This window comes from Lasiosphaeria miniovina (assembly GCF_030549165.1).
Source record: "Lasiosphaeria miniovina strain SMH2392-1A chromosome Unknown B0T26scaffold_5, whole genome shotgun sequence".
Lineage (NCBI taxonomy): Eukaryota > Fungi > Ascomycota > Sordariomycetes > Sordariales > Lasiosphaeriaceae > Lasiosphaeria > Lasiosphaeria miniovina.
Window position 1 is genome coordinate 1,598,184 of NW_026848224.1, and position 22,033 is coordinate 1,620,216.

The window sequence follows — 22,033 nt, forward strand, 5'->3', positions numbered from 1 at the left end:
CGAGTGAAATGGATCGAGTCTTGGCACGGCGCTTGGCGGAGATTCTAGAAATGGCAGAAACGCCCTTTCAGGCGCGTCGTAAAGGCACGTCTTTTGAAGCGGACGCCCGCCCGCACCATGCGGCCGCACCGCCCGCACCGCCCGCATTGCCCGCATTGCCCGCATCGTCCGCATTGGCCAGCGAGCCGGATCTCGCTGCGGCCGTGCTTTTGCTAGCACCTGCTGTTACTCAGCGGGCTGTCAAGCGGGCCCCATCCCGCGTGCGTGTTGCACATACGAGGGCCGAAACCAGTGTTGCCAAGCACTCACACGCCCCGTGCTTCTCCGCCATTGTTTCTCTGGCAAGCCGCATCCCCGCAACCACGCATTCTCGCCAACTTCGCACAGCAGCGTCGGAGTCTTGAAGCTGTCCAAGTCCCCGAACCGGCCTTTGATCGAGAGCAAAACGACGAGCAAGATGGAGAGCGCAGTGGGCTATATAAGCTGTGCTGAATCGTCTCCTGTCAGCCTTTCCTGTCGCCACCATCATCACCACTATCATCAACACCAACCGCCACCATCATCACCACACATCAACACCAACCCTAGTCACCGCCACCCAAAATAGCAACAACCCCCTTTCCAGCTTCAACCTTTGAACTAACCCCATAACCACCCCAATCTCTCATCTCACCTTCAACCCAAACTCCAACCCATAATCAACAAACATGGCCCCTCTCGTGTGGCTCGTGACCGGCACGACTTCTGGCATCGGCCGGGCGCTGATCGAGCACATCGTAGCGCGCGGCGACAAGGTGATCGCGTCTGGGCGGCGGGTCGAGGAGAAGCTGGGCGCGCTGAAATCGGAGTCGCTCGCACTCCTAGAACTCGACATCACGGCGGGGCGCGCGGCCATCGCCGCCAAGATGGCCGAGGCGTGGGCCGTGTTCGGCCACATCGATGTCTTGCTCAACAACGCCGGCGCGTCGGCCATGTGCAGCGCCGAGGAGGCGACGTGAGTTTGCTTTTTCTCTTCTCTCATCGGATACCTAGATGGAACAGGGCTGACGTGGTATAAGTGATGAGTACATCGACAAGCTGTTCGCAGTCAACCTGTTCGGGCCGATGCACGTGACGCAGGCGCTGCTGCCGTATCTGCGCGAGCGCGCGGCCAGCGTGCCGACCTCGTCGCCGCGCATCGGCTTCACGTCGTCCTCCACAGCGTGGACATCGCTGCCGTTCCTGTCACACTACGCGGCGTCCAAGGCGGCGCTCAGCGCGTACGTGGAGGCGCTGGACAAGGAGGTGTCCTCCCTCGGGATCCGGTGCGCGGCGTTCGAGTGCGGCGGGTTCCCGACGCACCTGGGGCAGCCGCGGGCGGACGGCGACGCGGCGTTCGGCGGGCAGGGCGGCACGGCGCTGCCGGCGGTGTACGGGCCGGGCCTGGCGGCGCTGGGCGGCATGTTCATGTCGGACCCGATGGCGTTCATGCCTGGCGCGCTCGAGAAAGTGGCGCCGCTGATCGTCGACGTGCTCAAGCGCGACGGCGCCGAGTTGGTCGCTGGCAAGCCGTGGGCCGTGCGCGTGTGGTTCGGGTCCGACGCCTACGCGTCCGTCAAGCAGAAGTGCGACGAGGTCTTGGTCTTGCTTGACGAGTTCAAGGACGTCGCCTACGCCACGGACAGAGACGGCTACGACCATGTCACGCGCCCCGAGTACCTCAAGGCTACGTCGATCCTCGAGAAGTAGTGACGGGTTTGCACGCTCTAAGGGGGCATTGGCTTCAGTGCTGGGATGGATGCATATCGCGAGCGGTTTTATTTTTCTACCTCATTTATAGCTTGGATCGACCAGGTTCGGGTCAGTAATAAAGGCAGCGCATAATTAATAGAGGTGGACGAGAGACGCATTGGGACGGAAAAAGGCGATTCTATCATATTTACAAAATCAATGCACCAGTTACCGACTTGTTCTCTAATGGTATATTCGTTTCCATACGTCACATGTCTACTCTACACTAATCTACTCGAGCGACCCCTATTCCGCCCTGACTTTCAACACACCCAGACTCTGCCTATCCCTAGCACTGCCAAAAGACACCCAAACCAACAGCCATTGGCGCCTGTGCATGTACACTTTTATACAAACCATCCCCATTTTCAATTCCAGAGCCGCCCAGAAGACACACCGTACGCGCCGCCCACCAGGATCCGCCTTGCCCAACATCCAACACCTGCCCACCAGCCGTAGCGCCATAACCAAGAAAAGAAAAGGGGAGAAAAGGATGAATGTCCGCCACCCAAAAAGCCGGTCAAAAAGAGGAAAGGGACAGAAAAAAGCAAGCAAACAGACCCGCCACAACCCTTTTAGCCGTTATTTCTCTTTTCCCTATTTTCTAGAAAAAGGCAGGCTCCTGCTCATAACCTCTCTGCTGGCTTTTCTGACAATCTTTCCGATTCGCCGGACGTTGGTGGTCTCTGGTTCTAGCGTGGTGGGTGTTATGGGTGTATTGGGTGTATTTGGAGTCGTGGGGGTTGTCGAGGGTTCGCTGCCGCCGCCGCCGCCGCCGCCGCCGCCGCTGCCACCATTAAAAACACCCAATGCATTAAACGAGGTCAGCGAGACTAGCGGCACCAGAGGCAGCGGGGGCGGCTTGCTGCGGCCGAGGCCAGGCGTCTTCCATACTCCACCCCCCTCATCTTTGGACATGCTGAACCGCCGTTTGAAGATGGGTATACGCGAGGGGGACGGTTTTTGAGACGGCGAGGATGCTCGTAGCAGGCCATCCGCGCCAAATTCAGCCTCCGCAGACGTCTCTTCGTTCTCTTCTTCCCGTGCTTCTCGTCTAATAACTGCCTGGCCCGACGACCCCGAGCGCAATACGGGCCGTATGACTAACGGCTGCAGCAGTCTCGCGGCAGCAGAAGAGGCGGGTGCTCCAACAGTCAGCTTGTAGTAAGGCGGAGCCGGGTGCTCGCGCGTAATTTTGGTCACGGTCACATTTGGGCTCAGCGCGCAGCCGTATAGGCCCCGCCACTCGCGCGGGTCCTGTGCATGGCGGACTATGGTGACGCCGTGCGAGGGGCCGTAGTCGACGGCCGAGCTCTGGCCCGGCGTGAAGGGATACACACAGGACGGTGTGCGGTAGTGGCAGTACTTGACAATGTCTCGCCGGCTGGGCGGCCGATCCTTACCCCACAGGGCCAGAACCACTTGGTTGGCGTACACCTTGTTGGTCCCTACAATACATATGCTGTCGACGATGCCTTCCAGTTTCCTGAGGGAGTCAAGCACGGACAGGTGGATATCGGCGCAGTAGGGAATTCGCGTCGGCGCTGCAGTGCGGCCGCCGTGTCAGCATATGCCGGCCTCGGTCAACTCTGCTGACGTCAAATATTGACACGTCTAGCAACCAAACCCACCTTCCTCGCGCAATTTGAGCACAACACCGCCCTCCCCATCGCCAGAGCTTGCACCACCTTTTTTATTCTCATTGCTCATTTTTTCGAGGTCCACGCTCGTCACCGCCTGCTCGACTGGGCGGTAGCCATAGTAGCGGCGGACCAAGACGACCAAGCTTTGTATTGTTGTCCCGCCATGGCGCGTCAACTGGCGGTCGGTAAACCGGTCGACCAGCTTCCGTATTCGACATAAGCTTTTGGACATGTCCATGTTAATGGCTGACGAGTGCCAGTGGCCGCCCAGACGCGACAGGTCAACTTCCACCGTGATCCACTTCATGAGAGGGCCGAAGCGATCCATGAAGTGCACTGCGGCGGGCTGTGTCACCTCGGTCACAAACGGTGAGTAGACAACGTGGAAGCGCCGCGTAAGGAAGAGCGTTGTGAGCATGTCGACGCGCATGTCGAAGCAGACAGACACGTACCCGCGCAGGAGCACCAGAACCTTCCCAAGGCTATCAAAGTAATCCGTCGACCAGTACCGCTCGCCCTCGGCGCCACTGTTGACCGGCCAGACGGGGTGGAAGAACAAAGGGCTGTTCAAGCGGATGGCCTTGCCGCTGTCATGGCTTGCGACAACGTACTTGGCGATCATGAACCGAACCCGGTCGGGCAGCCGAAAGTAGCGACAGTCGTGTTTCTTCGACACGTCCCTTCTTCGACCTGTCCCGTCGGAACCGGGCACGGCGCTCTCCCCAGCCAGCCGCACGCAGTTCTCCTGAAAGGCAAGTTCGTCATCCCACACCTTGTTATCCAGAGTGGAATTCCGCCTTGTCCAGAACACATCAACGCTCCGGTCCCACGGAGGCGACTCGTCTGGGACGGCGCCGGTGGCCGAGGAGCGGTGGCTCGACGACACGGTCTCGGGCGTGCTCTTGGTGGACGCGAAAGAGCCCCGATCAGTGGGCGGGGTGAGGTTGCGTCCGGGGCCGAGGGGGGTCTCCTGGGATCCACTCCGTAGCCCAAAGGCCCTGGGGACGCTTGTAGGAGCTGCGACATCTGGCGCCGTTGATGGTGGCGCGTTAGCGGGCTGTTCACGGGGCAGCCGGTACTTTTTTAACATCCTGTTGCTCGAATGGAACATGGCCCAGGTATCGGTGGTGCAAAAGAAAGAAAGGCAAAAATAACAATGCAGTGCTGGTAATAAAGCCGGGTTGCTAATTAATGCAGACGAGCGACAGTTTCAGTCACTTTCGAGGCCAGTCTAGTTGATGCGGTGGGCGTTTGGCAATGGTGTCGTAGTTCGGTGTTCAAGACGTGCGACGACAGAAGGAGCGTCTTGAGGTTTTCCGCTGCCGTGTCGAGAAATAAGCAGAGGTAGAGCTTGGAGTCGCACCTAAAGCCGAACTGGAAGTGCTAGTGGTTGTTTGCAACTACCACAGGCAACATGGACAGCAGCGGGGACAGGTTGAGGTCGAGCCTCCCTCCCCGGCGGCTGAGCGAGATGCCAGCCCGCCCGAGGTGGAAGGCAAAACCAAAAGCAAACTCGACGACGGCTGGCCGTAACAGGTGGGGTGAAGAACAAACCGAAACAAGCGGTGTCCGGCCCCGGCCTCGCAGCGGTCAGAGGACAGAGGACAAACTTTAGTCGAGGCGGTCGACAACTTGGCACCTCACAGGGCCCAGGGCAGCATCAAGGTTCGGGTCGGCTGTCTGAAGGCATTTCCAATGCCCCTCCCGGCGCAACTCAGCAGCGAGGCGAGGTGGGTATTATTACGGGAGCAGCAGCAGATGCCAGATGTCAACCAGCATGTAGCCAAGGTCGGTAAGTCCGTCCACAGTGGATACAAACAATGGATGTCAGCCTGCAGACGTGCAGACCCAAAGCAAAGCAAAGAGGCCGAGAACCGATGCCCCCGTGTAATGCCCCCGTGTAATGGGTAATAAGAAAAGGCGTTTAAGCCCCGAGACGAAGAGGCAAGGCCATCTTGGACTTGTCGACGAGACGAACAGGATGAGCCAAACCGAGCCATTGACACCTGACAATGCTGGAACAGCAGTAAGGCAAACATTCCAAAATAGATTGCGACCAACTGGCCTGTCGCGGCTGCATGGTTGACCCTTGTGCCAAGAAGCTGCCGACACGAAAACCGAATGAGGCCTCGACAACCAAACAGAAAGGCAAGAAAACCATGCGGAGTGGAGTTCATGAATTGGAGAGTGGAAATCTGGAACCTTTCTGCCACCTTCACAGCCTCAATTGAGTTTTCGGTTCGGGTTCGGGTTCAGCCCGGGCCGGAGCCAACCTATCAGGCACTGTACCGATTAGATAAGCGATGACCCACATCCAGCCAGGCCTGCTACTCGGCCCAACCAGGAGGGCAAGGGTTGGGTCAGGCCGTGGGGCTGCTGTGAAGAACCCCGCTGGAGCCAGGTTTGCGGTTTGCCCCGCCATCGTCATCCTTTTAAAAGCTACCCCCAACAACGCTGGACGACCACACGCTGCTGCTAGTACGGAGTAACGGCCGCCAAAAGACGACAACCCAGTCGCTCATCACGCGCCCGCCCTTTCAGAGTACACCAGAAGCCGCCACCATGTCTGTCGCGGCTCGTTCCACGTTCAACGCCGAAGAGGCGGACAATCTCGCGGATGTACGAAGCTCGCCCCAAATGCCATGGCGCTGCGCGCGGTTCTTCCTTGTCGTGGCCTTTGCTAACATTGACCCTTGTCGCGCAGATCGAGAAGCAGTTCGCCGTCAAAGCCGTGCAGCACATGCAGACGTACTGGACCATTCTAGAGCGAGTTAGGGGTTCGACGCTGCGCCTGACAAAGATGGACGACGAAATCTACGAGCACCTCAAGAAGGACTTTCCCGAGTTCGACCCCGCCGCCACCATCGACGAGGACGAGATGAAGAGCGAGAAGGGCAAAGTGAGGTGGCGCGACTTCATGATGGCCTACGAGAAGAAGGTCGACAGTTACAACTTCGGCACCATGCTGCGCATCAACCCCACGTTCGAGTATGGCGACCCGGAGACCATCTTTGGTGCGTGTCTATTCTGAGATTGCCTCGCCCCCTCGCCCCCTCGCCCCAGCCGCTGCGCTGCCGACAGGCTAACACAGGTCTCAACAGTTCCGCGGATGCAGTTCTACGCTGTCGAAATCGCTAGGTAATTTTTGCTTTGCCTCTACCAGGGTCAGGCCATGTGGTGTGCTGACAAAGTTTTAAAAAATTAGAAACAAGGCCGGCTTGAACGACTGGATATACGAACAGGCGCAAAAAGAGAAGGAAGAGGCTTCCAAAAAAGCTTCCGAGCCATAAGCTCCCAGTATACCAGTCCACAATTTTCCGAGGCTGATGTCCTGCGTCGAGCGAGATTACGCCAGTGACGCTGCTTCGTCGCCTCGGTTGCGCCTACATTCGGTGAAGAGCCTATTTTGCGCCGGGTCACATTGCTCTCGTAAAGCAACCATTTCACGGAGAACGAGCACTACAATGCTGGAAATGAATTCATGGAGGCTTCGGGCGACGGTGGCCCTGCCTCTTGTGACCTGTGACATGCTCACCTGGTTGTCAAGGTAATAGATGTTGAGACAAGGACTCCGAGGCAAGTTTGGTCTGATGTCGACTCCAAGGCGAGTCTGGTCTGATGCCTATTTGCTATCATCGAAAAATGTACCCTGCAAAATGTACCCCGAAATCTGATTAGCTGGATGCCCATTTCATTCCAAGTCCCTCCCAAAACCTGGCTTTGTCTTCTCCTTAGTATTGTTCCCCCGCCGCCCCCTAATACGGCCCAGGGGCGGGGGACAATACTAAGCACCAAACAAAGGCGCTCGCTCCCAACACCGGAGTTTCGATTGACTCCAGAAGCCCGAATCGGTGAGACGGTGCCCGGTATTGAAGCGTTTGTTTCTTCGCATTCTTCTACGAATTACTGGCAATTTTTATTTCCTTCTGTGCAAGCCAATTCCCATCGCCTGCGCTTCTCTCCATCTAACAGTGACCGACCTCGCCTTTGACGTCGCCGTGGTGATGCGCTCATTCTAACAGCACAGCAAGCTCGCAGCAATCGACACAGCTTCTTTCGTGGCCAGCCTCGGACGTTCCTGAACTTACACCGCCAATATGGAGCTTTCGGCGATGAGGCAGTCCAAGTTCATTGGATCTGTCAGTCACACAACCTTCAACCGACCTGCCCGGAGCGCCCTGGATTTGGTAGACGACATGGCAGCCGTCAACATTGCAGAACCGCTATCAGTGAAAACCGAACTGGCCATTCCGCCCGGGCAGAAATCGTCCTTCAAGGACCTCTTCTCCTTCACGCGCCGCAGCCACGTGCCCATCATCGGCTGCGCCTTCGCCACGGCGGCCCTGGTTGCCGTGGCGAGGACGGCCTACGCGATCGTGCTGGGCCGCATCTTCGAGTGCGTGTCCGAGTGGGGCGCCGGCGGGCTCGACAACGGCGACTTCCAGTCGCAGATCTCGCGCTGGTCCGTCTACATGACCCTACTGGGCCTCGCCATTTGGCTGTTCTCGGGCCTCGACATCGCCGTCTGGGTCGTCACCGGCGAGCTGCGCGCCCGCACCGCCCGCAACATCATCTTCTCCTCGCTGCTGCGCAAGACGGCCGAGTGGTACGACTCGCGCGCCGACGGCATGTCCAGCCTGATGATTGGGATACAGACGTAAGTCGTTTTAGCCGCTCCCCGTTTCTTTGCCGCTTGGCTGTGCTGACCGTAGATGTGAGAAATGAACAGGCAGACGCGCGAGCTGCAGATGGCCACGTCGCAGACGCTGGGGTTCCTGGTGTGCGACGTGTTCGTGTTCACGGCGTGCCTGATCGTGGCCTTTTACTACTCGTACCGGCTCACGCTGGTGATGCTGGCGACGGGCGTGCCGTCGGCGCTGATCCTGTGGCTCGTCAGTCGGTTCCTCGACCCGGCCATCGAGGCGCAGAAGCGCGAGCTGGCGCAGGCCACCAAGCACGCGGCGGCCGCCACCACCGCCATCGACCTGGTCAAGGTGTACAACGGCGCCGACCACGAGGCGTTCCGCTTCATGGCCGCCATCCGCCGCTCCGCCCGCTACTACGCCCGCCAGGTCCTGTGCAACTGCGCCCAGATGGCCTACGTCAAGCTGTGGATGATCATGCTGTTTGTCGTGGGGTTTTACTTTGCCGTCGTGCTCGTCAGCTGGCACCAGATCACCCCCGGCGACGCCCTCACCACCTTCTACGCCGCGCTGATTGCCTTTCAGTCCATCGAGGCCCTCGGCCCCCAGTGGCTGGTCCTGGCCAAGGGCATGGCCGCCGGCATGCTGCTCGAGACTCTGGTGTCCGAACTCCAGGGCGGCCAGCAGGTGGATAAGATCACCGGGCTGCGCCGACCCGCGACGTGTTTTGGGGACGTCCAGATGGAAAATGTGAGCCTCCCCTTTCTGTCACCTTTACCTTTTTTGCGGTTTTTACTCTCTACTTGGTCTCGTGAGCCTTTCTGACTTTCGTGTCTGCAGGTCAGCTTTGCGTACCCGACAAACCCAACCAAGACGGTGCTGGCGCCGTCAAACTTCCGCTTTCCCGCCAGCCAGATCACGTTTGTCGTGGGGCGGAGCGGCTCCGGCAAGAGCACGCTCGCCAACTTGCTGCTGCGCTTCTACGAGCCTCTGACGGGCCGGATTACGGTCGACGGCCACTCCGTCACGGAGCTGGACCTCGACTGGCTGCGGCGCAACATCACGCTGATCCAACAGTCGAGCGTGCTCTTCAACGACACATTCTTCCGCAACGTGGCGTTTGGCGCGCCCGAACCCGACCGCGTGACAGTCGACGAAGTCAGGGCCGCGTGCAACATGGCGCTCCTGCAGTCGACCATTGCCGGGCTGCCCGAGGGGCTCGACACGCAGATCGGCCCCGGCGGCTATAGTCTTAGCGGCGGGCAGCGGCAGAGACTCGCGCTCGCCCGCGCAAAGCTGCGCGACTCGCCCGTGCTCATCCTCGACGAGCTGACCAGCGGCCTGGACCCCGTCAGCCGCAGCCTGATCATGGAGGCCATCCGCGTGTGGAGGAAGGGCAAGACGACCGTCATCATCACCCACGAGGTCGGCCACATCGACGGCGACGAGTACGTTTACGTCGTCGAGGACGGGAACCTCGTCCAGGAGGGCCTCGGCAAGGCGCTGTCGGCGGACCCCGACGGCCTGTTCGCGTCGCTACTAGCCTCGGCCGACGACGACGGCGAGCCGCGGCCCGAGTCCGAGCTGCTGGACGAAGGCGAGGATGACGACACCGACGTGGAGTCGCATGTCTCTGGCGACGAGGAGGGAGAGCCCGCCCCCGAGCCCCGCTACGACAAGTTCCTCCACGCCCTGAGCCTCGACAGGAAGCAGCCGCCCAGCGGCCTGTTCCACCGCCTGTCGTGGCAGGCGGAGACGGACGGCTACCAGTCTGACGACTCTCGGCGAAGCAGCAAGGCTGAGAGCATGAACCTGGTGGCAGAGATGGGGCGCGAAACACAGAACAGAAGGCGGAAGTCGAACATCAGGCAGGCTCGGCTCGAGAAGAGCGCGGCGCCAGGAGGCACTGCCGGCCTGGACTCGCTCGACCGCTTCTTCCTCGAGCGCGTGGCCAGGCCCAAGAAGGGGGAAGAGAGGGAAGAAAGGACGGCGACACCGCACCGGCTGCCGTCTCTCGCGTCCATCCTGCGGACGGTGTGGCCGACGCTGGACGCGCGGGGCAAGGGCGAGCTGCTGCTCGGGCTGATGCTCTGCCTCGTGATGGCGGCGTGCAACCCCCTGTTCTCGTACATCTTCGCGCACCTGCTGGCGGCGTTCTGGCTGCCGGACGGGCAGCAGGCGGCCGAGGGGTCGCGGTGGGCGCGGTTCCTGGCCATCGTGGCCGTGGCGGACGCGGCGGCGACCTTTTTCGGGTATTTCTTCATGGAGCGCGCGGCGCAGATATGGGTCGACACGCTGCGCGCCGAGGCCATCAAGCGCATCCTCGCGCAGCCTAAGGCGTGGTTCGACGAAGGGGGCCACTCGCCGTCCCACGTGACGCACTGCCTGGAGCGCAACGCCGAGGAGATGCGCAAGCTCGTCGGCATGTTCGTGCCCATCCTGCTGACGGTGATGTGCATGATCTCGACGTCGCTGGTGTGGGCGCTGGTGATCCGCTGGGACCTGACGCTGGTGACGCTGGCGGGCCTGCCCGTGGCCATCGGCGCCGCGCGCGCCAACTCGGTCGCCAGCGACAAGTGGGAGGCGCTGTGTGACGGCGCCGCCGCGCTGACTGACGCCGTGTTCAGCGAGACGTTTGCCAACATCAAGGTGGTGCGCGCGCTGACGCTCGAGGCGTGGTGGGCGCGCAAGCACGCCGCGTCGGTGGCGGCTACGTACCGCGTTGGTGTCAGGCGCGCGGCCTACGTCGGCGTCTTCTACGGCTTCTACCAGTCGCTGACGTTTTTTCTGACGGCGCTGGTCTTCTTCTACGGCGCCAAGATCCTGGCCGCCGGCCTGACCACGGCCACGGACGTGCTGCGCATCGTCAATCTGCTGCTCTTCTCGCTCGGCACCTCGGTCGCCATGCTCGCCAACCTGCCGCAGATCGCCGCCGCAAAGGTCACCGCCGTGCAGGTGCTGTACTACGCCAACCTCGACCACGCCGTCAGCCACGAGGCCCGCGGCGCCCTCCGCCTGACCGCCGCCCAGGGGTGGCCTCTGCCCGTCCGCATGGCCAACCTGCGCTTCGCCTACCCCGGCGCCCCCGCCACGCTGGTCCTACGCAACGTCAACCTCGCCATCCGCCCCGGCACCTGCACCGCCATCGTCGGCGCCTCGGGCTGCGGCAAGTCGACCATCGCCGCCCTGCTGCTGCGCCTGTACGAGCCGCTGCCGCCCGAGGACGAGGCCGCAGGCAGTAACGCTACCGAACAGCTGCCGAGCGTCGTCATCTCGCCTCCGTCGCCCGTGGCCCGCCGCGGCGGCGAGCAGCCGCCATCCTCACAGCGCCGCCCACCGCCACCACCACCACCCGGCGCCGCGACCCTGACGTTCGCCGACTGCCCCGCCAGCGCCCTGCACACAGCGTCGCTGCGGGGCGCCATCGGCTACGTGCCGCAGCACCCATTCCTCTTCCCCGGGACGGTGCGCGAGAACATTCTGTACGGGCTGCCGGATGATTTCTTTTCGTCGGCGTCGGCACAGGCACAGGCACAGGCTGATGCTGAGACGTCGCGCGGGATCCTCTTTTCTTCGTCGTCGTCGTCGGCTGCTGGCGCTGGCGGCGGTGGTGCTGTTGGGTCTACATCTATCCTGGGCTGGAAATGCGGCAGCCGCCGTGGACTCCATCCCAGCAGCAGCAGCGGCAACGATATCAACAACAACAATAACAGCAGTGAAGACAACGACGCCCAAGGCTACGCCGCCGCCGCGCACGCCGCGCGCCAGGCCGGCATCCACGACTTCATCGCGTCGCTGCCGGCGGGCTACGACACGGCTGTGGGCGAGGGCGGGCAAGCTGTCTCGGGCGGCCAGGCGCAGCGGCTCAGCATCGCGCGGGCCCTCGCGCGGCGCCCGCGCCTGCTGGTGCTAGACGAGCCGACGAGCGCGCTCGACGCGGCCGCCGCCGAGGGCGTGCGGCGCGTCGTCCGCGATCTTGTTTCTGAGTCGGTTCGTGGTGGTGATGGGAGTGGTATGGCGGTCGTCGTCATCACGCACAGCAAGGAGATGATGCGCGTTGCGGACACGATTGCCATGGTCGACCAGGGCACGGTGGTCGAGACGGGTATGCAGGGGTATGACGAGCTGCTAGCAAGAGGCGGCAGGTTTGCGCAGCTTGTTGGAGGCGGCGTGTGGATTGGCGGTGGCAATGGTGCCAGTGGAAGCGGGTTAGAAAGGCAGCAGCAGCAGCGGCGCCGGCGCAGGGAGAGGACTCGGAGCGCGCGCAGGAATCGGCGGAGGGGAGGAAGTGTGAGTACCAGCAGGAGCAGAAGCAGGAGCAGGAGCAGGGACGCGGACGCGGTGTCTAGGCTGCACCGCTCCAGGGAGGAAGCGCTGCGCAGGCTCGAGGGCAGGGATCGCGGTCGGGAAAGGGGTAGCTACGGATGGGGGTGGTGATCTGTGAGGCAAGGTGCAGGTCTAGGTTTGCGGTGGCTTCTGTGAATCGACATTCGCGAAGCTAAAGCTACCTAAAGCTTGGTCGAGCGTGACGCTCAGGTGCGAGTTGCTAGTCAGACAGGGGGCGGGAAATTGGGTGTATATTTATTTATTTTCCCTCTGACCGGCTGTACACTGCCCGGCAGTACCTCTCTCGCGTTGCCATTGTGCTTTGTAAGTGGACAGGTCATTCTTGATTTAGGTACGGCACACGGTGAGCAGAACGGCGTTTCTCTCTGACCAACTGCCATCGCTTCTACCCCATCCCATCCAGCTCAGCAGCCAAGGCAGTACTTGTCCATGACCGAGCTGTATGCTGCAACATTAGCCAACGCACGCTCTCATTTCAAGGTTGGCATTACGAAACTCACGCAAAAAAGGGGGCTGCTTACCCGTTCCATACCGGGCCTCCTGGGATGATATACGTCTGCGCAGTTGAATCCTCGTCAGTATTCTATACTTTTCAGATTCCTTAGTCGGCTATGCGCTGAACAAACTCACCGTGGCGTTTGACGCGTAGATGTCGATTTTGATGGACGGATCTGTTTTTTTTATTACAGAATATCAGCACCACACACACACACACACACACACACACACACAAAGGATACCGAGAAAGTAACCGCACCATTGGCATCATACGCGCCGGGGAACTTCTTCAGCATATCCCTCGGCGGGAACGCGGCACCCGTGCCGGTGACGTTGAGGTAGCCGCACTCGGGGTAGAACTGCGGCTTGTCCTCGATGTGAATGCTGAGAATCTCGTGACGGATCATGTACAGGCCCGGTCTCAAGCTCGCGGGGATGGTCACGGGCCACAGGTCGGGCGAGCCGTCCCAGTTCTGGAACTGTTTCTGGTACCACATGGCCTCGGCCAGGTTGGGTATGTCGTCCCCAATTAATCCGGCCTCCCAGATCTTGAACCACTCGGCCTCGTTGACGTCGACGGCGCTGCACAGGTCTTGAGTGGTGTCGCTGCCGCCGCACTGCGCCAGCCACACCGTCATGGGCCCGACCGGGTGCAGCCAGTACCAGTACACGGCCGTGATGTCCTCGCCGGCGCGAATCGGCATGTAGGCGACGGCGGGCGTGCCGGGCTTGTTGCACGCTAGGAACTTGTCGTCGACGCTGAAGATGGGGTCGATGGACGCCCACGGCCGCTGCACCAGCCACGGCCGGCCCAGCTGCTCGCCCGCTGGCGTGTCGGGGTCGTATCTGTGGAGGGGCGTTTATTAGCCGTCCGCGTCCGTCTGTCTGTCTGTCCGTCTGTCTGTCTGTCCGTCTGTCTGTCCGTCTGTCTGTCCGTCTGTCTGTCTGTCCGTCTGTCCGTCCGCCCGGCCATGCAGACTACAAGCCCGTGCCATGCCATGCCATTCTGAGTGTTTCGTAACTACACCTACCCTCTGTACCAAGTGTCGCCCACCGTGTAGTTGGCCAGCCCGCCGTGGGCCAGCGCCGGGCCGGAGAGAGCCAAGACTGCCAAGAGCAGCGGCACTATTACGGCCATCGCGGTTGTGGGTGGAGGGGGGGTGGGAAACTGCGACGACGACACGGCTGCGAGGTGGGATTTTCTGAGGAGACGAGACGCTACGCTGGGTATATCATGTGCGAGACGCGTCACAGGGCCCGGGAGACACTCTGGCAGTACAGTACCGTGCATATATCCACCGCAGCTCAAGCTTGGTTTTTTCTCTCACACGAGCAGCACCGAGCGAGAGAATGTTTCTTCCTCGCCCCGTTAGCAGGGAGAGCGGCTAGCTTGTCTGCTCATTGGCACAGGATGGCACGCAGCTAGTCAGCTAGCTAGCTAGCTCTCTCTCTCTCCCTGGGACCGAGACAGGAGTGGGATAGGTACACGAACCATAGGGGCCACGGCGCGGCGTGCATGTTCCCCGCATATCAATCTAGATATAGGCGCGCTGGGGGGTCCTCTATATGGGCGGGTATATGGAGGCTCGAGTGCCGTGCACTGCGCCAGCCACGGCTCCTCGGCACGGGGAAGACGGGGGAAGGGGAGGCAACAAGTCGTCTCCGCGCCCGTGCCAAGATCGATGCACGTTTGCTTGGCTCTGAGAGAGAGAAGTGTCTAGTTCAGAGACAAATCGGAGAGTGACAGGAACTGATCGCGACAAGCATGCAGCTGCCATGTGGGCGGTGCAGCGAGACGATGGGTGGTCTGAAGGGCCCGCCGCCGTGCGACGCCAGAAGAAGGACCCTGCCAGCCGGTATTCCTCTTTCCGGCACTGGCAGGTTTCAGCGATTGGTGGATAAATACCCGACTTTGCAGCTTGTATAGCTGTGGGCGTGAGGCGGAAACGACTTTTGCCGCTAGGCCCAGGCCCTAGTCGTCCGTTTTCGACGGCTAACGCCAACGTCATCGTGGGGTGGAGTTGAGATCCAGAGGCGAGCAATTTGCTACGTATTTAAATGTCTTGGGTGGAGGACTCGGGAGTTGCAAGGAAATCCCAGAGTCTCGACGTTGCGGTTGCCTAGAGCAAGCAACGGATGGATTCAGGGGCTAGTAAAAGCATCGCCCAGTCGCCTCTGCTATTCTCAACAAATCCTACCCATACCGTTTCAGGGGCGGATTTAACTTACATAGCCAAGCGGGGAGAAGAACAGCACACGAAAAAGAAGAAATAAAGTATAAACGCCAATGGACAGGCGCCAGTGGACAGGCAATTAAAAGTTAAAATGCAAACTTAAAATGCAAACTTGGCCGTTGCCGTGTGTTGACCGTGGGCATCCGACTTAGCCGTTGCCCCTTGGCCTTGCCACGCTCCGAGCAGCAGCGTGATAGGGATAGGGGGCCAGGCAAATAGACAGCACTAAGGAATGGGAAATGGGAAAGGGGCAAAGTCGACAAGAAAACAAAAGGAAGAAAAGAAGAAAGCATGCAGACAGATTGCGGCGCACTTGGCAGCTCCGCATCCCCGCAATCTCACCCCATACTCAACCCCCCCCCCCCCTTTTTTCTCCACGATCGAATCGGGGCCGCGAGACGCCGTTGCTGCATTCGGCAGAGTCCCGCCCCAGGCCGTCGCGAATCGGCATCTGTACTGGGGCCCGAGTACTTAGGTACCATGTTTGATCAGCGCTGCGTTGGGGGGCCCAAATACCCATATTACCCCAATCTTTCCCCCAATCTTCCCCCAATCCCGACCGAGGAATCACAGCCGCTGGACGGGCCTGCCCACGCCCTCTCATCCAAAGTGCCAAGGCCCAGTTGCCCCAGAGCCGACTTCTGCCGTCCTGGGCGAGTTGAGCTCAGTCGGGTCGAGCGTCCGACTGACTCTGCAACCCCCATCTTGTCCAGTGCTGCAGATCTGCCTCCGTCTTCCCGGGTCGCGCAGCAAATGTCGACATGTGGGGAGGCTTTCGCTCCGCCACTATATCCTTGAGACGGTCTCTGCGCTCGGCCGGCTGGGTGGGGGCAGGGACGGGGCGGACAGGGACAGAACCAACCTGACAGGCGCGCTGCTGGTGACGACGCCATATGAAGTGCAATCCATGGTTAATTAGGCCCGGCAAAGAAGCGCAGCCGGAGATATTGCTCGCCCAGGCACGCGGCAGCATCCCCCTCAGTCCCTCCCAGCCAACCGGGATACGGGCGACCTGGGGCTCTGGGGGGGGAGGGGCTATTATATAAGAAGAGGGCGTCGAGAGCATCAAGCCCCTGGAGAGACCCGCCGCCTGTCGGAACCAGCGTTACCTACCGTACCTGACTCGGCCTCAGCCTCAGCTTCAGCACAAGATAAGACAAGACAGAAAATGGTCCATCTCGCGTCAGCCCTGCTGGTCGCCGGCGCGGCGTTTGCCGTTGCGCGGCCGGCCACGGAGATCTTTGAGCGGCAGGCGACGTGCTCGACAGCGGCCAGCTACCCAGCGGTAAACTACGCCAAGCTGCCGGACCCGTTCACGACGTCGGGCGGGGCCAAGGTGGCGACCAAGGCCGACTTCGAGTGCCGGCGGACCGAAATCAACAAGATCCTGCAGCAGTACGAGCTGGGCACGTACCCGCCGCCGCCCGACAAGGTCGACGGGTCGCTCAGCGGCAACACGCTGACGGTCAAGGTGACGGTGGGCAGCAAGAGCATCTCGTACACGGCGTCCATCAAGAAGCCGTCGGGCAGCGGGCCGCAGCCGGCCATCATCACCATTGGCGGCTCGTCGCTGCCCATCCCGGGCACCGTGGGCACCATCGGCTTCGGCAACGACGACTTCGCGTCGCAGGCGTCGAGCGGGTCGCGCGGCAAGGGCAAGTTCTATGACCTGTTCGGCAGCGGGCACTCGGCGGGCGCGCTGACGGCGTGGGCGTGGGGCGTGGACCGGCTGATCGACGCGCTCGAGCAGCTGGGGCCCGACAAGACGGGCATCGACACCAAGCGGCTCGGCGTCACGGGCTGCAGCCGCAACGGCAAGGGCGCCTTCATCACGGGCGCCCTCGTCAGCCGCATCGCCCTGACCCTCCCCCAAGAGTCCGGGTCGGGCGGCGCCGCGTGCTGGCGCATCAGCGACTCGCAGAAGAGCGCCGGCAAGAACATCCAGACGGCCGGCGAGATCATTGGCGAGAACGTGTGGTTCTCCAAGAACTTCGACCCCTACGTCAAGGCCACGTCCACCATCCCCGCCGACCACCATCTGCTGGCCGCCCTGACGGTCCCGCGCGGCCTGCTGGCCTTTGAGAACGACATTGACTGGCTCGGCCCCGTGTCGACGACGGGCTGCATGAAGGCCGGCCGCCTCATCTACAAGGCCTACGGCGTGCCGAACAACATGGGCTTCTCGCTCGTCGGCGGCCACAGCCATTGCCAGTTCCCCAGCTCGTCGCAGCCCGAGCTGACCGCCTACATCAACTACTTCCTGCTCAACAACCCCACCGCCCCGTCGTCCATCGAGAGAAGCAGCGTCACCCTCGACGCCACCCTCTGGGCTCCGTGGGACGTTCCGAGCCTGACGTAGAGTCTTGCAGATATGTGGCCGTGTAGATTGCCTTATCGAGCAGTGGAGGAGGGGGGGTGAAGCAGCGAGGCGAGGCCGGGAGACGCTTCCGGAGCGAGATAATGAACTGGACGAACACGCTTGTTAGCCAACTTGGTTTGTAAATAGTTATTGCACGGAATGAAGCAGCAGCTGGAACCGAAGACTGGAACCGAAGAAGAATGTCTCGATGTGCAGCGAGTGACAATGCAACGTGCCGTGGCGAGTTCCAATAGAAAGGGGGCGGAGAGAGAATGACGGCCAGACACCGTGCCAGACGTGTATTAAGAAGAACCTGACATACCTCTGCACGCCCAACAGGGCGGCCGAGTATCCTAGTGCTGCTGCTGGCGCGTCACCTACTAAGCAGCCCAACCACTTCTCATTTCGCGGCCAGATATAGCAACGGCCGTCAATGCCGTCAATGCCGTCAATCAATCGCGTTTTATTCCCTGGCTGAGCTTGCTCGTGACACGAAAAGGAACTCGGAGCCGACCCAAATTGTCAACTCCTCGCCCCGCTCTGCCTCTACTATCATCTCAGTCTGAAGCGTCAAGGCGTCAAAAGGAAGGTCTCTAGTATCCCTAACACCATCCATCCCTGTTCTTCTCGTGGCTCTCACATCTCGATTGATAAGACGCCCTGCTATTACACGTCTCTTGAGGTTGCGTATATAAAGCAGCACATTCATCCTTCCCTCTTGGTCGACGCTCCGTAAGCCCTCGGCGCTCCAATGGGCAGACGTCACAACCCCGACAACCACCGGGGCCATAGTGAAGATCGTCAGAATCTGGCCCAGGTTCCAATTTTCGCCCGCTTGAGTCCACTGAACTCCGGCGTTTCGCCACTGGCTGTAGGATATCAAAGTATACAGCGAAGCGGCAGAAATTCCAACCATCTCGCCGTACCCTAAATGCCAGACGTGCGCGCTTATTCGGGGATCGAGATGGAGAATATGTGTGACGGGATCAAGCTCCTTGTCGTCCAGCCGCCCTGGCCCCATGTGATTAACACTGAGGACGGTATCGTGAAGCGCCTCAGCGGATTCCCTCGACTTTCCCCAGGGCAGGAACTGCTCCACAGTTAAGCGGATTGCCAGGTCATCCCATAGCAAGCGTGCTGCTGCGTACGTTAAAATAGAAGTGGCCAGCTGAGTGATGACATAAAGTCGTTGGTGTTAACACGCCCTTCTGTCTCCACATAGATGCACACCCCCGCGGTGCCCAGAGTCCACTACCTGCTGGAGTTGGCGGCATGTAATGCAGGTTGTCGAGGCTGCGATCTTGCAGGCTACTCTACATCGCTTCCGAGTCAGAGCACGAGTATAGGCTGCCCGTGTTGCAGTAGTCGTGCTTAGCAAGGCCGTTGCTGCTGGCGTCCTCATTCGGCTTCCCAGGGGCGGGGGAGCGTCTCGAGACAACTGTAGTGCCGTATGCCTGACGAGAGAATGGGTAGATCTGCGCTCGGTGATTCGACGGGCGAGGTAGATGTGAACAGCGGTGCGAAGGTTGCGAGGCCGGCGATAAGGGCGGTTGCGTAAATGTTTGAGACTGGTGGTTGAGACTGCTGGTGGCGTCTGCAAGAAAGGCAGATGCTGAAGTCTTGTAAGTACCTTGGTTTCGCTACTGAGTAATGTTGGAATTTTAAAGTCTACTGACACTGAAGAAGGTAGCTACTAGAAAAAGAACTTGGAATTTTTAAAGTTCTGAGGAAGGTACTAGGAAAGAATTTTTAAGTTGATACTAAGGAAGGTACTAGGAAAAGAATTTTTAAGTTTATTGATACTAAGGAAGGTACTGAGGAAGGTACTGGAAAAAGATTTTTTTCCTAATACCATAAATAACTGTAGGAATCACCAGGGTACCGGTACTGGAAACAGCATGGCGCGCTGCGCGCCGTAAGGTGGTGGTTCAAGTGATGGATTCGTTTTTGTCTTTCTGTCTTTTTATCTATCTGAACAGGTGGGCGTAGGCCAATATATATGCATCTGTCAGGCCCGCTCCTCCACAGACGTTGCTGTGGCCAGGAATGCGGAGCCGCATTCCTTGGATCAGCGCGTCATTCCAGTATGTTATTCCAACAATAACCACCCCAGATTCCTGATTATCGCGCTTCTTCTTCCCTTCAATATTCCCCAATACTCAAGATTGACCAGCCGCGATATTTGCCACATACGACACTGCATTGATTGAAGGCAAAAGAGTGCTTGCATTCCGAAGAACTGAATGAAGGAAGAAAGGGCAGGTGCCCTTCTATATAAGGAAAAAGAAGTCTTTGTTCGTTGAGTGGCCGGAAATGGTCAGCCAGATTACGTGACGCGGCTTCTTCCGACAATAATGAGTTCCTCTGCCCCTCCCTTTTCCGCACCTGAGCGACGTCGCCTCAATACGGCAGAAGAATCTATCATGTCCGATGGCCTACAGCAGGACGTCATTGCCAATAATCGCCTCCTCGAAGCGCTCGAGTCTCCAGAGGCTCTCTTATTCTAACTCCTCTCCCTCCAATCAGTCACTAGCACGGCCTCATTCGCTGTATTTCACCAAGCCCAGCAAGATGTTGAGGCAGCATACCAGAAAATTGGATTTGGACAATGGGGCTTGATCTTTGCCAAGCCAGGACGCGGATTTGTCGTCAAGGTTGCCCGTCCCTTCTTCTCCGATGGGCTTTGGGAAGATTTCTTGTCGCACCTGCGACTTTTCAAGGCTCTATCCGCCCACAGCGAGTCCGAGTGCCGCATTCCACGAGTCTTCTCGTATGTCAGCAAGGAAAACGCAGGATGGTGGGATATGAACAAGCTATCTCTCCCGCCAAGCTCGGAATTCCCTCTTCCCTCGGTGGCATTGATCACGGGACGTATTCTTCCCCTCCCCAAGGCCATTCGTCATGCTCTGATCGATAAGTTTTGCCCGGAGGGATTGCGGGAGGCCGCCAAATCCTCACAGATGAACAAAGACTGTGTCGCTCGTATATACCTCGGCTGCCGTCGCCGCTCGGATGCTCTGCTCTCGCCTAATTTCTCTCTACGGAATTTCAATTTCTGTCTGGATCAAATGCTCGATCTCGGCCTCCCTGTCAAACATTATGCGAGGGCAATGGCCGAGTGCCTCGCTATTTTCCACTGGGAAGCTCATATAGATGGGTATGATATCGAGTTTGTCCTGGGAAGTGAGGTCGAGATTTCATACACGACCCACGTCACGCAATCGCTCGGCTTGGACGTTGAGGAGCTAGAGAAATTACCCAAACAATCGGATATAGAAGTTTTGCGGCGTATCGACTTCCAGAGACGTGCAACCCGTCTGTGGGTTCTGGACTTCAATCTCTGTAACCGGTTTCCCAAAGATGCCACCTTTCTCCTTGAGAATGACCCCTATTATCCTTTGCCCCTTATGGAGCTAGATATTGACAAACAACTCTAGTCTATTTTCAGACAAGAGTATGAGAAGAAGGCGGGAGAGATTCTCAGTAAATCGGGTGGTCTGCAACATCTTCCTGTAAAGTTCCTAGATGCCTGCGTGAAGAGGGAGCAGGGAAACTGGAGCAGGGCCTAGGTCATGGACATAGGGATTTGAAGGGATAAGATTCTCAGCCTCCGCTCTGTAGTATTAGATGAAGGAATCCATTAGTAGTGACCAGCCGATTATGCCCAACTCTATACAATTATCAACATCTAAGCCCATTCGACTGAGCGTAGCTCCTGAGTTGAGAGTAGTTGATGTGCCTCACCTCAACACGCCCAGGCTTGATTCACAGAACGGTAGGGGCTCGAGCGGGGGTTCCAGCGCACTAAAGCTACCAAGTGACCGAGCGAAATCGGTGCGTAGAGCGAACTCCCAGTCGAGTACTTGGCCGTAGCTTGGCACATCTCGGAGCTCGGGGGGAGGGCATTGCGAAAGTAAGCTTCGGTTGCGATTGGCATCGATCGAGTTGGCGACAAAAAAGGAGGACTCCCTGCTGCTAAAAAGGAGGTCATAGACTGCGTATTTGTCTCCGCTCGGGCCGAGTTGGAGGAGCCCCCGAAACCAGCTCGAGTAGGATCCGTTGATGAGGCCACGGTTGCTGGTGAAGTCAAGTTTTTCAATTGGAGGTGGGGCCCAGTCCGCAACTTAAAAGACGCCCGTCGAGGTCACATTTGTCGGTATTGACATCCTCGCTTTTGATGAAGTGAAATAGCTACAATAAGGTGTGCGCCAGTCTTCGCCGAAGTTGATATTATGTTCAAGATGATTTCAGGATGATTTCAAGATGATTTCGAGGTGATTTCAAGTTGATTTCAAGTTGAAGGAACGACCAAGAAGCGGGCCGCAGCGGCCATGATACGGGAGGGAGTCTGTTCAATAGTATGTGGTGGAAGCGTCGTAAGAAGAGTGATGTATTTGGTAAGTGTGGTGCGCCCGGCCGTGGTGCTCTTGAGGAGTGCCTCGCGGCAGCATTGTTCACTGCCCTGCCTACCTAATCTAAGCCAACTATACCAAAAGCGGAACACCCTCGTACCGGAACATGCCGGTGGCGCTTTTTTTA

The 22,033-nt window shown here is 59.2% G+C and overlaps 8 protein-coding genes across 8 annotated transcripts; 6 read left to right on the top strand and 2 right to left on the bottom strand.

Annotated features, from left to right (window-relative positions):
* Nucleotides 1–211: 211 nt before the first annotated feature.
* B0T26DRAFT_832007 (uncharacterized protein) lies at nt 212–1,947 on the top strand. Its single transcript, XM_060447477.1, has 2 exons — nt 212–994; nt 1,059–1,947. Exons 1-2 carry the CDS (start codon nt 708–710, stop codon nt 1,726–1,728), a joined length of 957 nt encoding a protein of 318 aa, XP_060294161.1. The 5' UTR covers nt 212–707; the 3' UTR covers nt 1,729–1,947.
* On the top strand, nt 1,918–3,001 carry B0T26DRAFT_346090 (uncharacterized protein). Its single transcript, XM_060434527.1, has one exon. The coding sequence runs from the start codon at nt 2,108–2,110 to the stop codon at nt 2,735–2,737; it is 630 nt and encodes a 209-aa protein (XP_060294162.1). The 5' UTR covers nt 1,918–2,107; the 3' UTR covers nt 2,738–3,001.
* On the bottom strand, nt 3,002–4,675 carry B0T26DRAFT_346089 (uncharacterized protein). Its single transcript, XM_060434526.1, has 2 exons — nt 3,866–4,675; nt 3,002–3,314 (listed from the first exon to the last, which is right to left on the bottom strand). Exons 1-2 carry the CDS (start codon nt 4,522–4,524, stop codon nt 3,266–3,268), a joined length of 708 nt encoding a protein of 235 aa, XP_060294163.1. The 5' UTR covers nt 4,525–4,675; the 3' UTR covers nt 3,002–3,265.
* Nucleotides 4,676–5,975: 1,300 nt separating this feature from the next.
* Nucleotides 5,976–6,703, top strand: B0T26DRAFT_648621 (polysaccharide biosynthesis-domain-containing protein; the record flags this gene model as incomplete). Its single annotated transcript, XM_060438016.1, has 4 exons — nt 5,976–6,032; nt 6,118–6,427; nt 6,515–6,551; nt 6,619–6,703. 4 exons carry the CDS (start codon nt 5,976–5,978, stop codon nt 6,701–6,703), a joined length of 489 nt encoding a protein of 162 aa, XP_060294164.1.
* Nucleotides 6,704–7,510: 807 nt separating this feature from the next.
* On the top strand, nt 7,511–12,405 carry B0T26DRAFT_677254 (P-loop containing nucleoside triphosphate hydrolase protein; the record flags this gene model as incomplete). The annotated part of the gene is made up of 4 exons (XM_060440081.1): nt 7,511–8,070; nt 8,143–8,806; nt 8,897–12,161; nt 12,212–12,405. 4 exons carry the CDS (start codon nt 7,511–7,513, stop codon nt 12,403–12,405), a joined length of 4,683 nt encoding a protein of 1,560 aa, XP_060294165.1.
* Nucleotides 12,406–12,920: 515 nt separating this feature from the next.
* On the bottom strand, nt 12,921–14,039 carry B0T26DRAFT_649784 (glycoside hydrolase family 61 protein; the record flags this gene model as incomplete). The annotated part of the gene is made up of 4 exons (XM_060438123.1): nt 12,921–12,959; nt 13,034–13,074; nt 13,161–13,747; nt 13,933–14,039. The coding sequence occupies 4 exons, from the start codon at nt 14,037–14,039 to the stop codon at nt 12,921–12,923; spliced, it is 774 nt and encodes a 257-aa protein (XP_060294166.1).
* Nucleotides 14,040–16,303: 2,264 nt separating this feature from the next.
* On the top strand, nt 16,304–17,494 carry B0T26DRAFT_651557 (carbohydrate esterase family 15 protein; the record flags this gene model as incomplete). The annotated part of the gene is made up of 1 exon (XM_060438288.1): nt 16,304–17,494. One exon carries the CDS (start codon nt 16,304–16,306, stop codon nt 17,492–17,494), a length of 1,191 nt encoding a protein of 396 aa, XP_060294167.1.
* Nucleotides 17,495–18,245: 751 nt separating this feature from the next.
* On the top strand, nt 18,246–21,254 carry B0T26DRAFT_813122 (uncharacterized protein; the record flags this gene model as incomplete). Its single annotated transcript, XM_060447325.1, has 5 exons — nt 18,246–18,285; nt 18,612–18,638; nt 19,907–19,976; nt 20,028–20,930; nt 20,979–21,254. The coding sequence occupies 5 exons, from the start codon at nt 18,246–18,248 to the stop codon at nt 21,061–21,063; spliced, it is 1,125 nt and encodes a 374-aa protein (XP_060294168.1). The 3' UTR covers nt 21,064–21,254.
* Nucleotides 21,255–22,033: the final 779 nt, after the last annotated feature.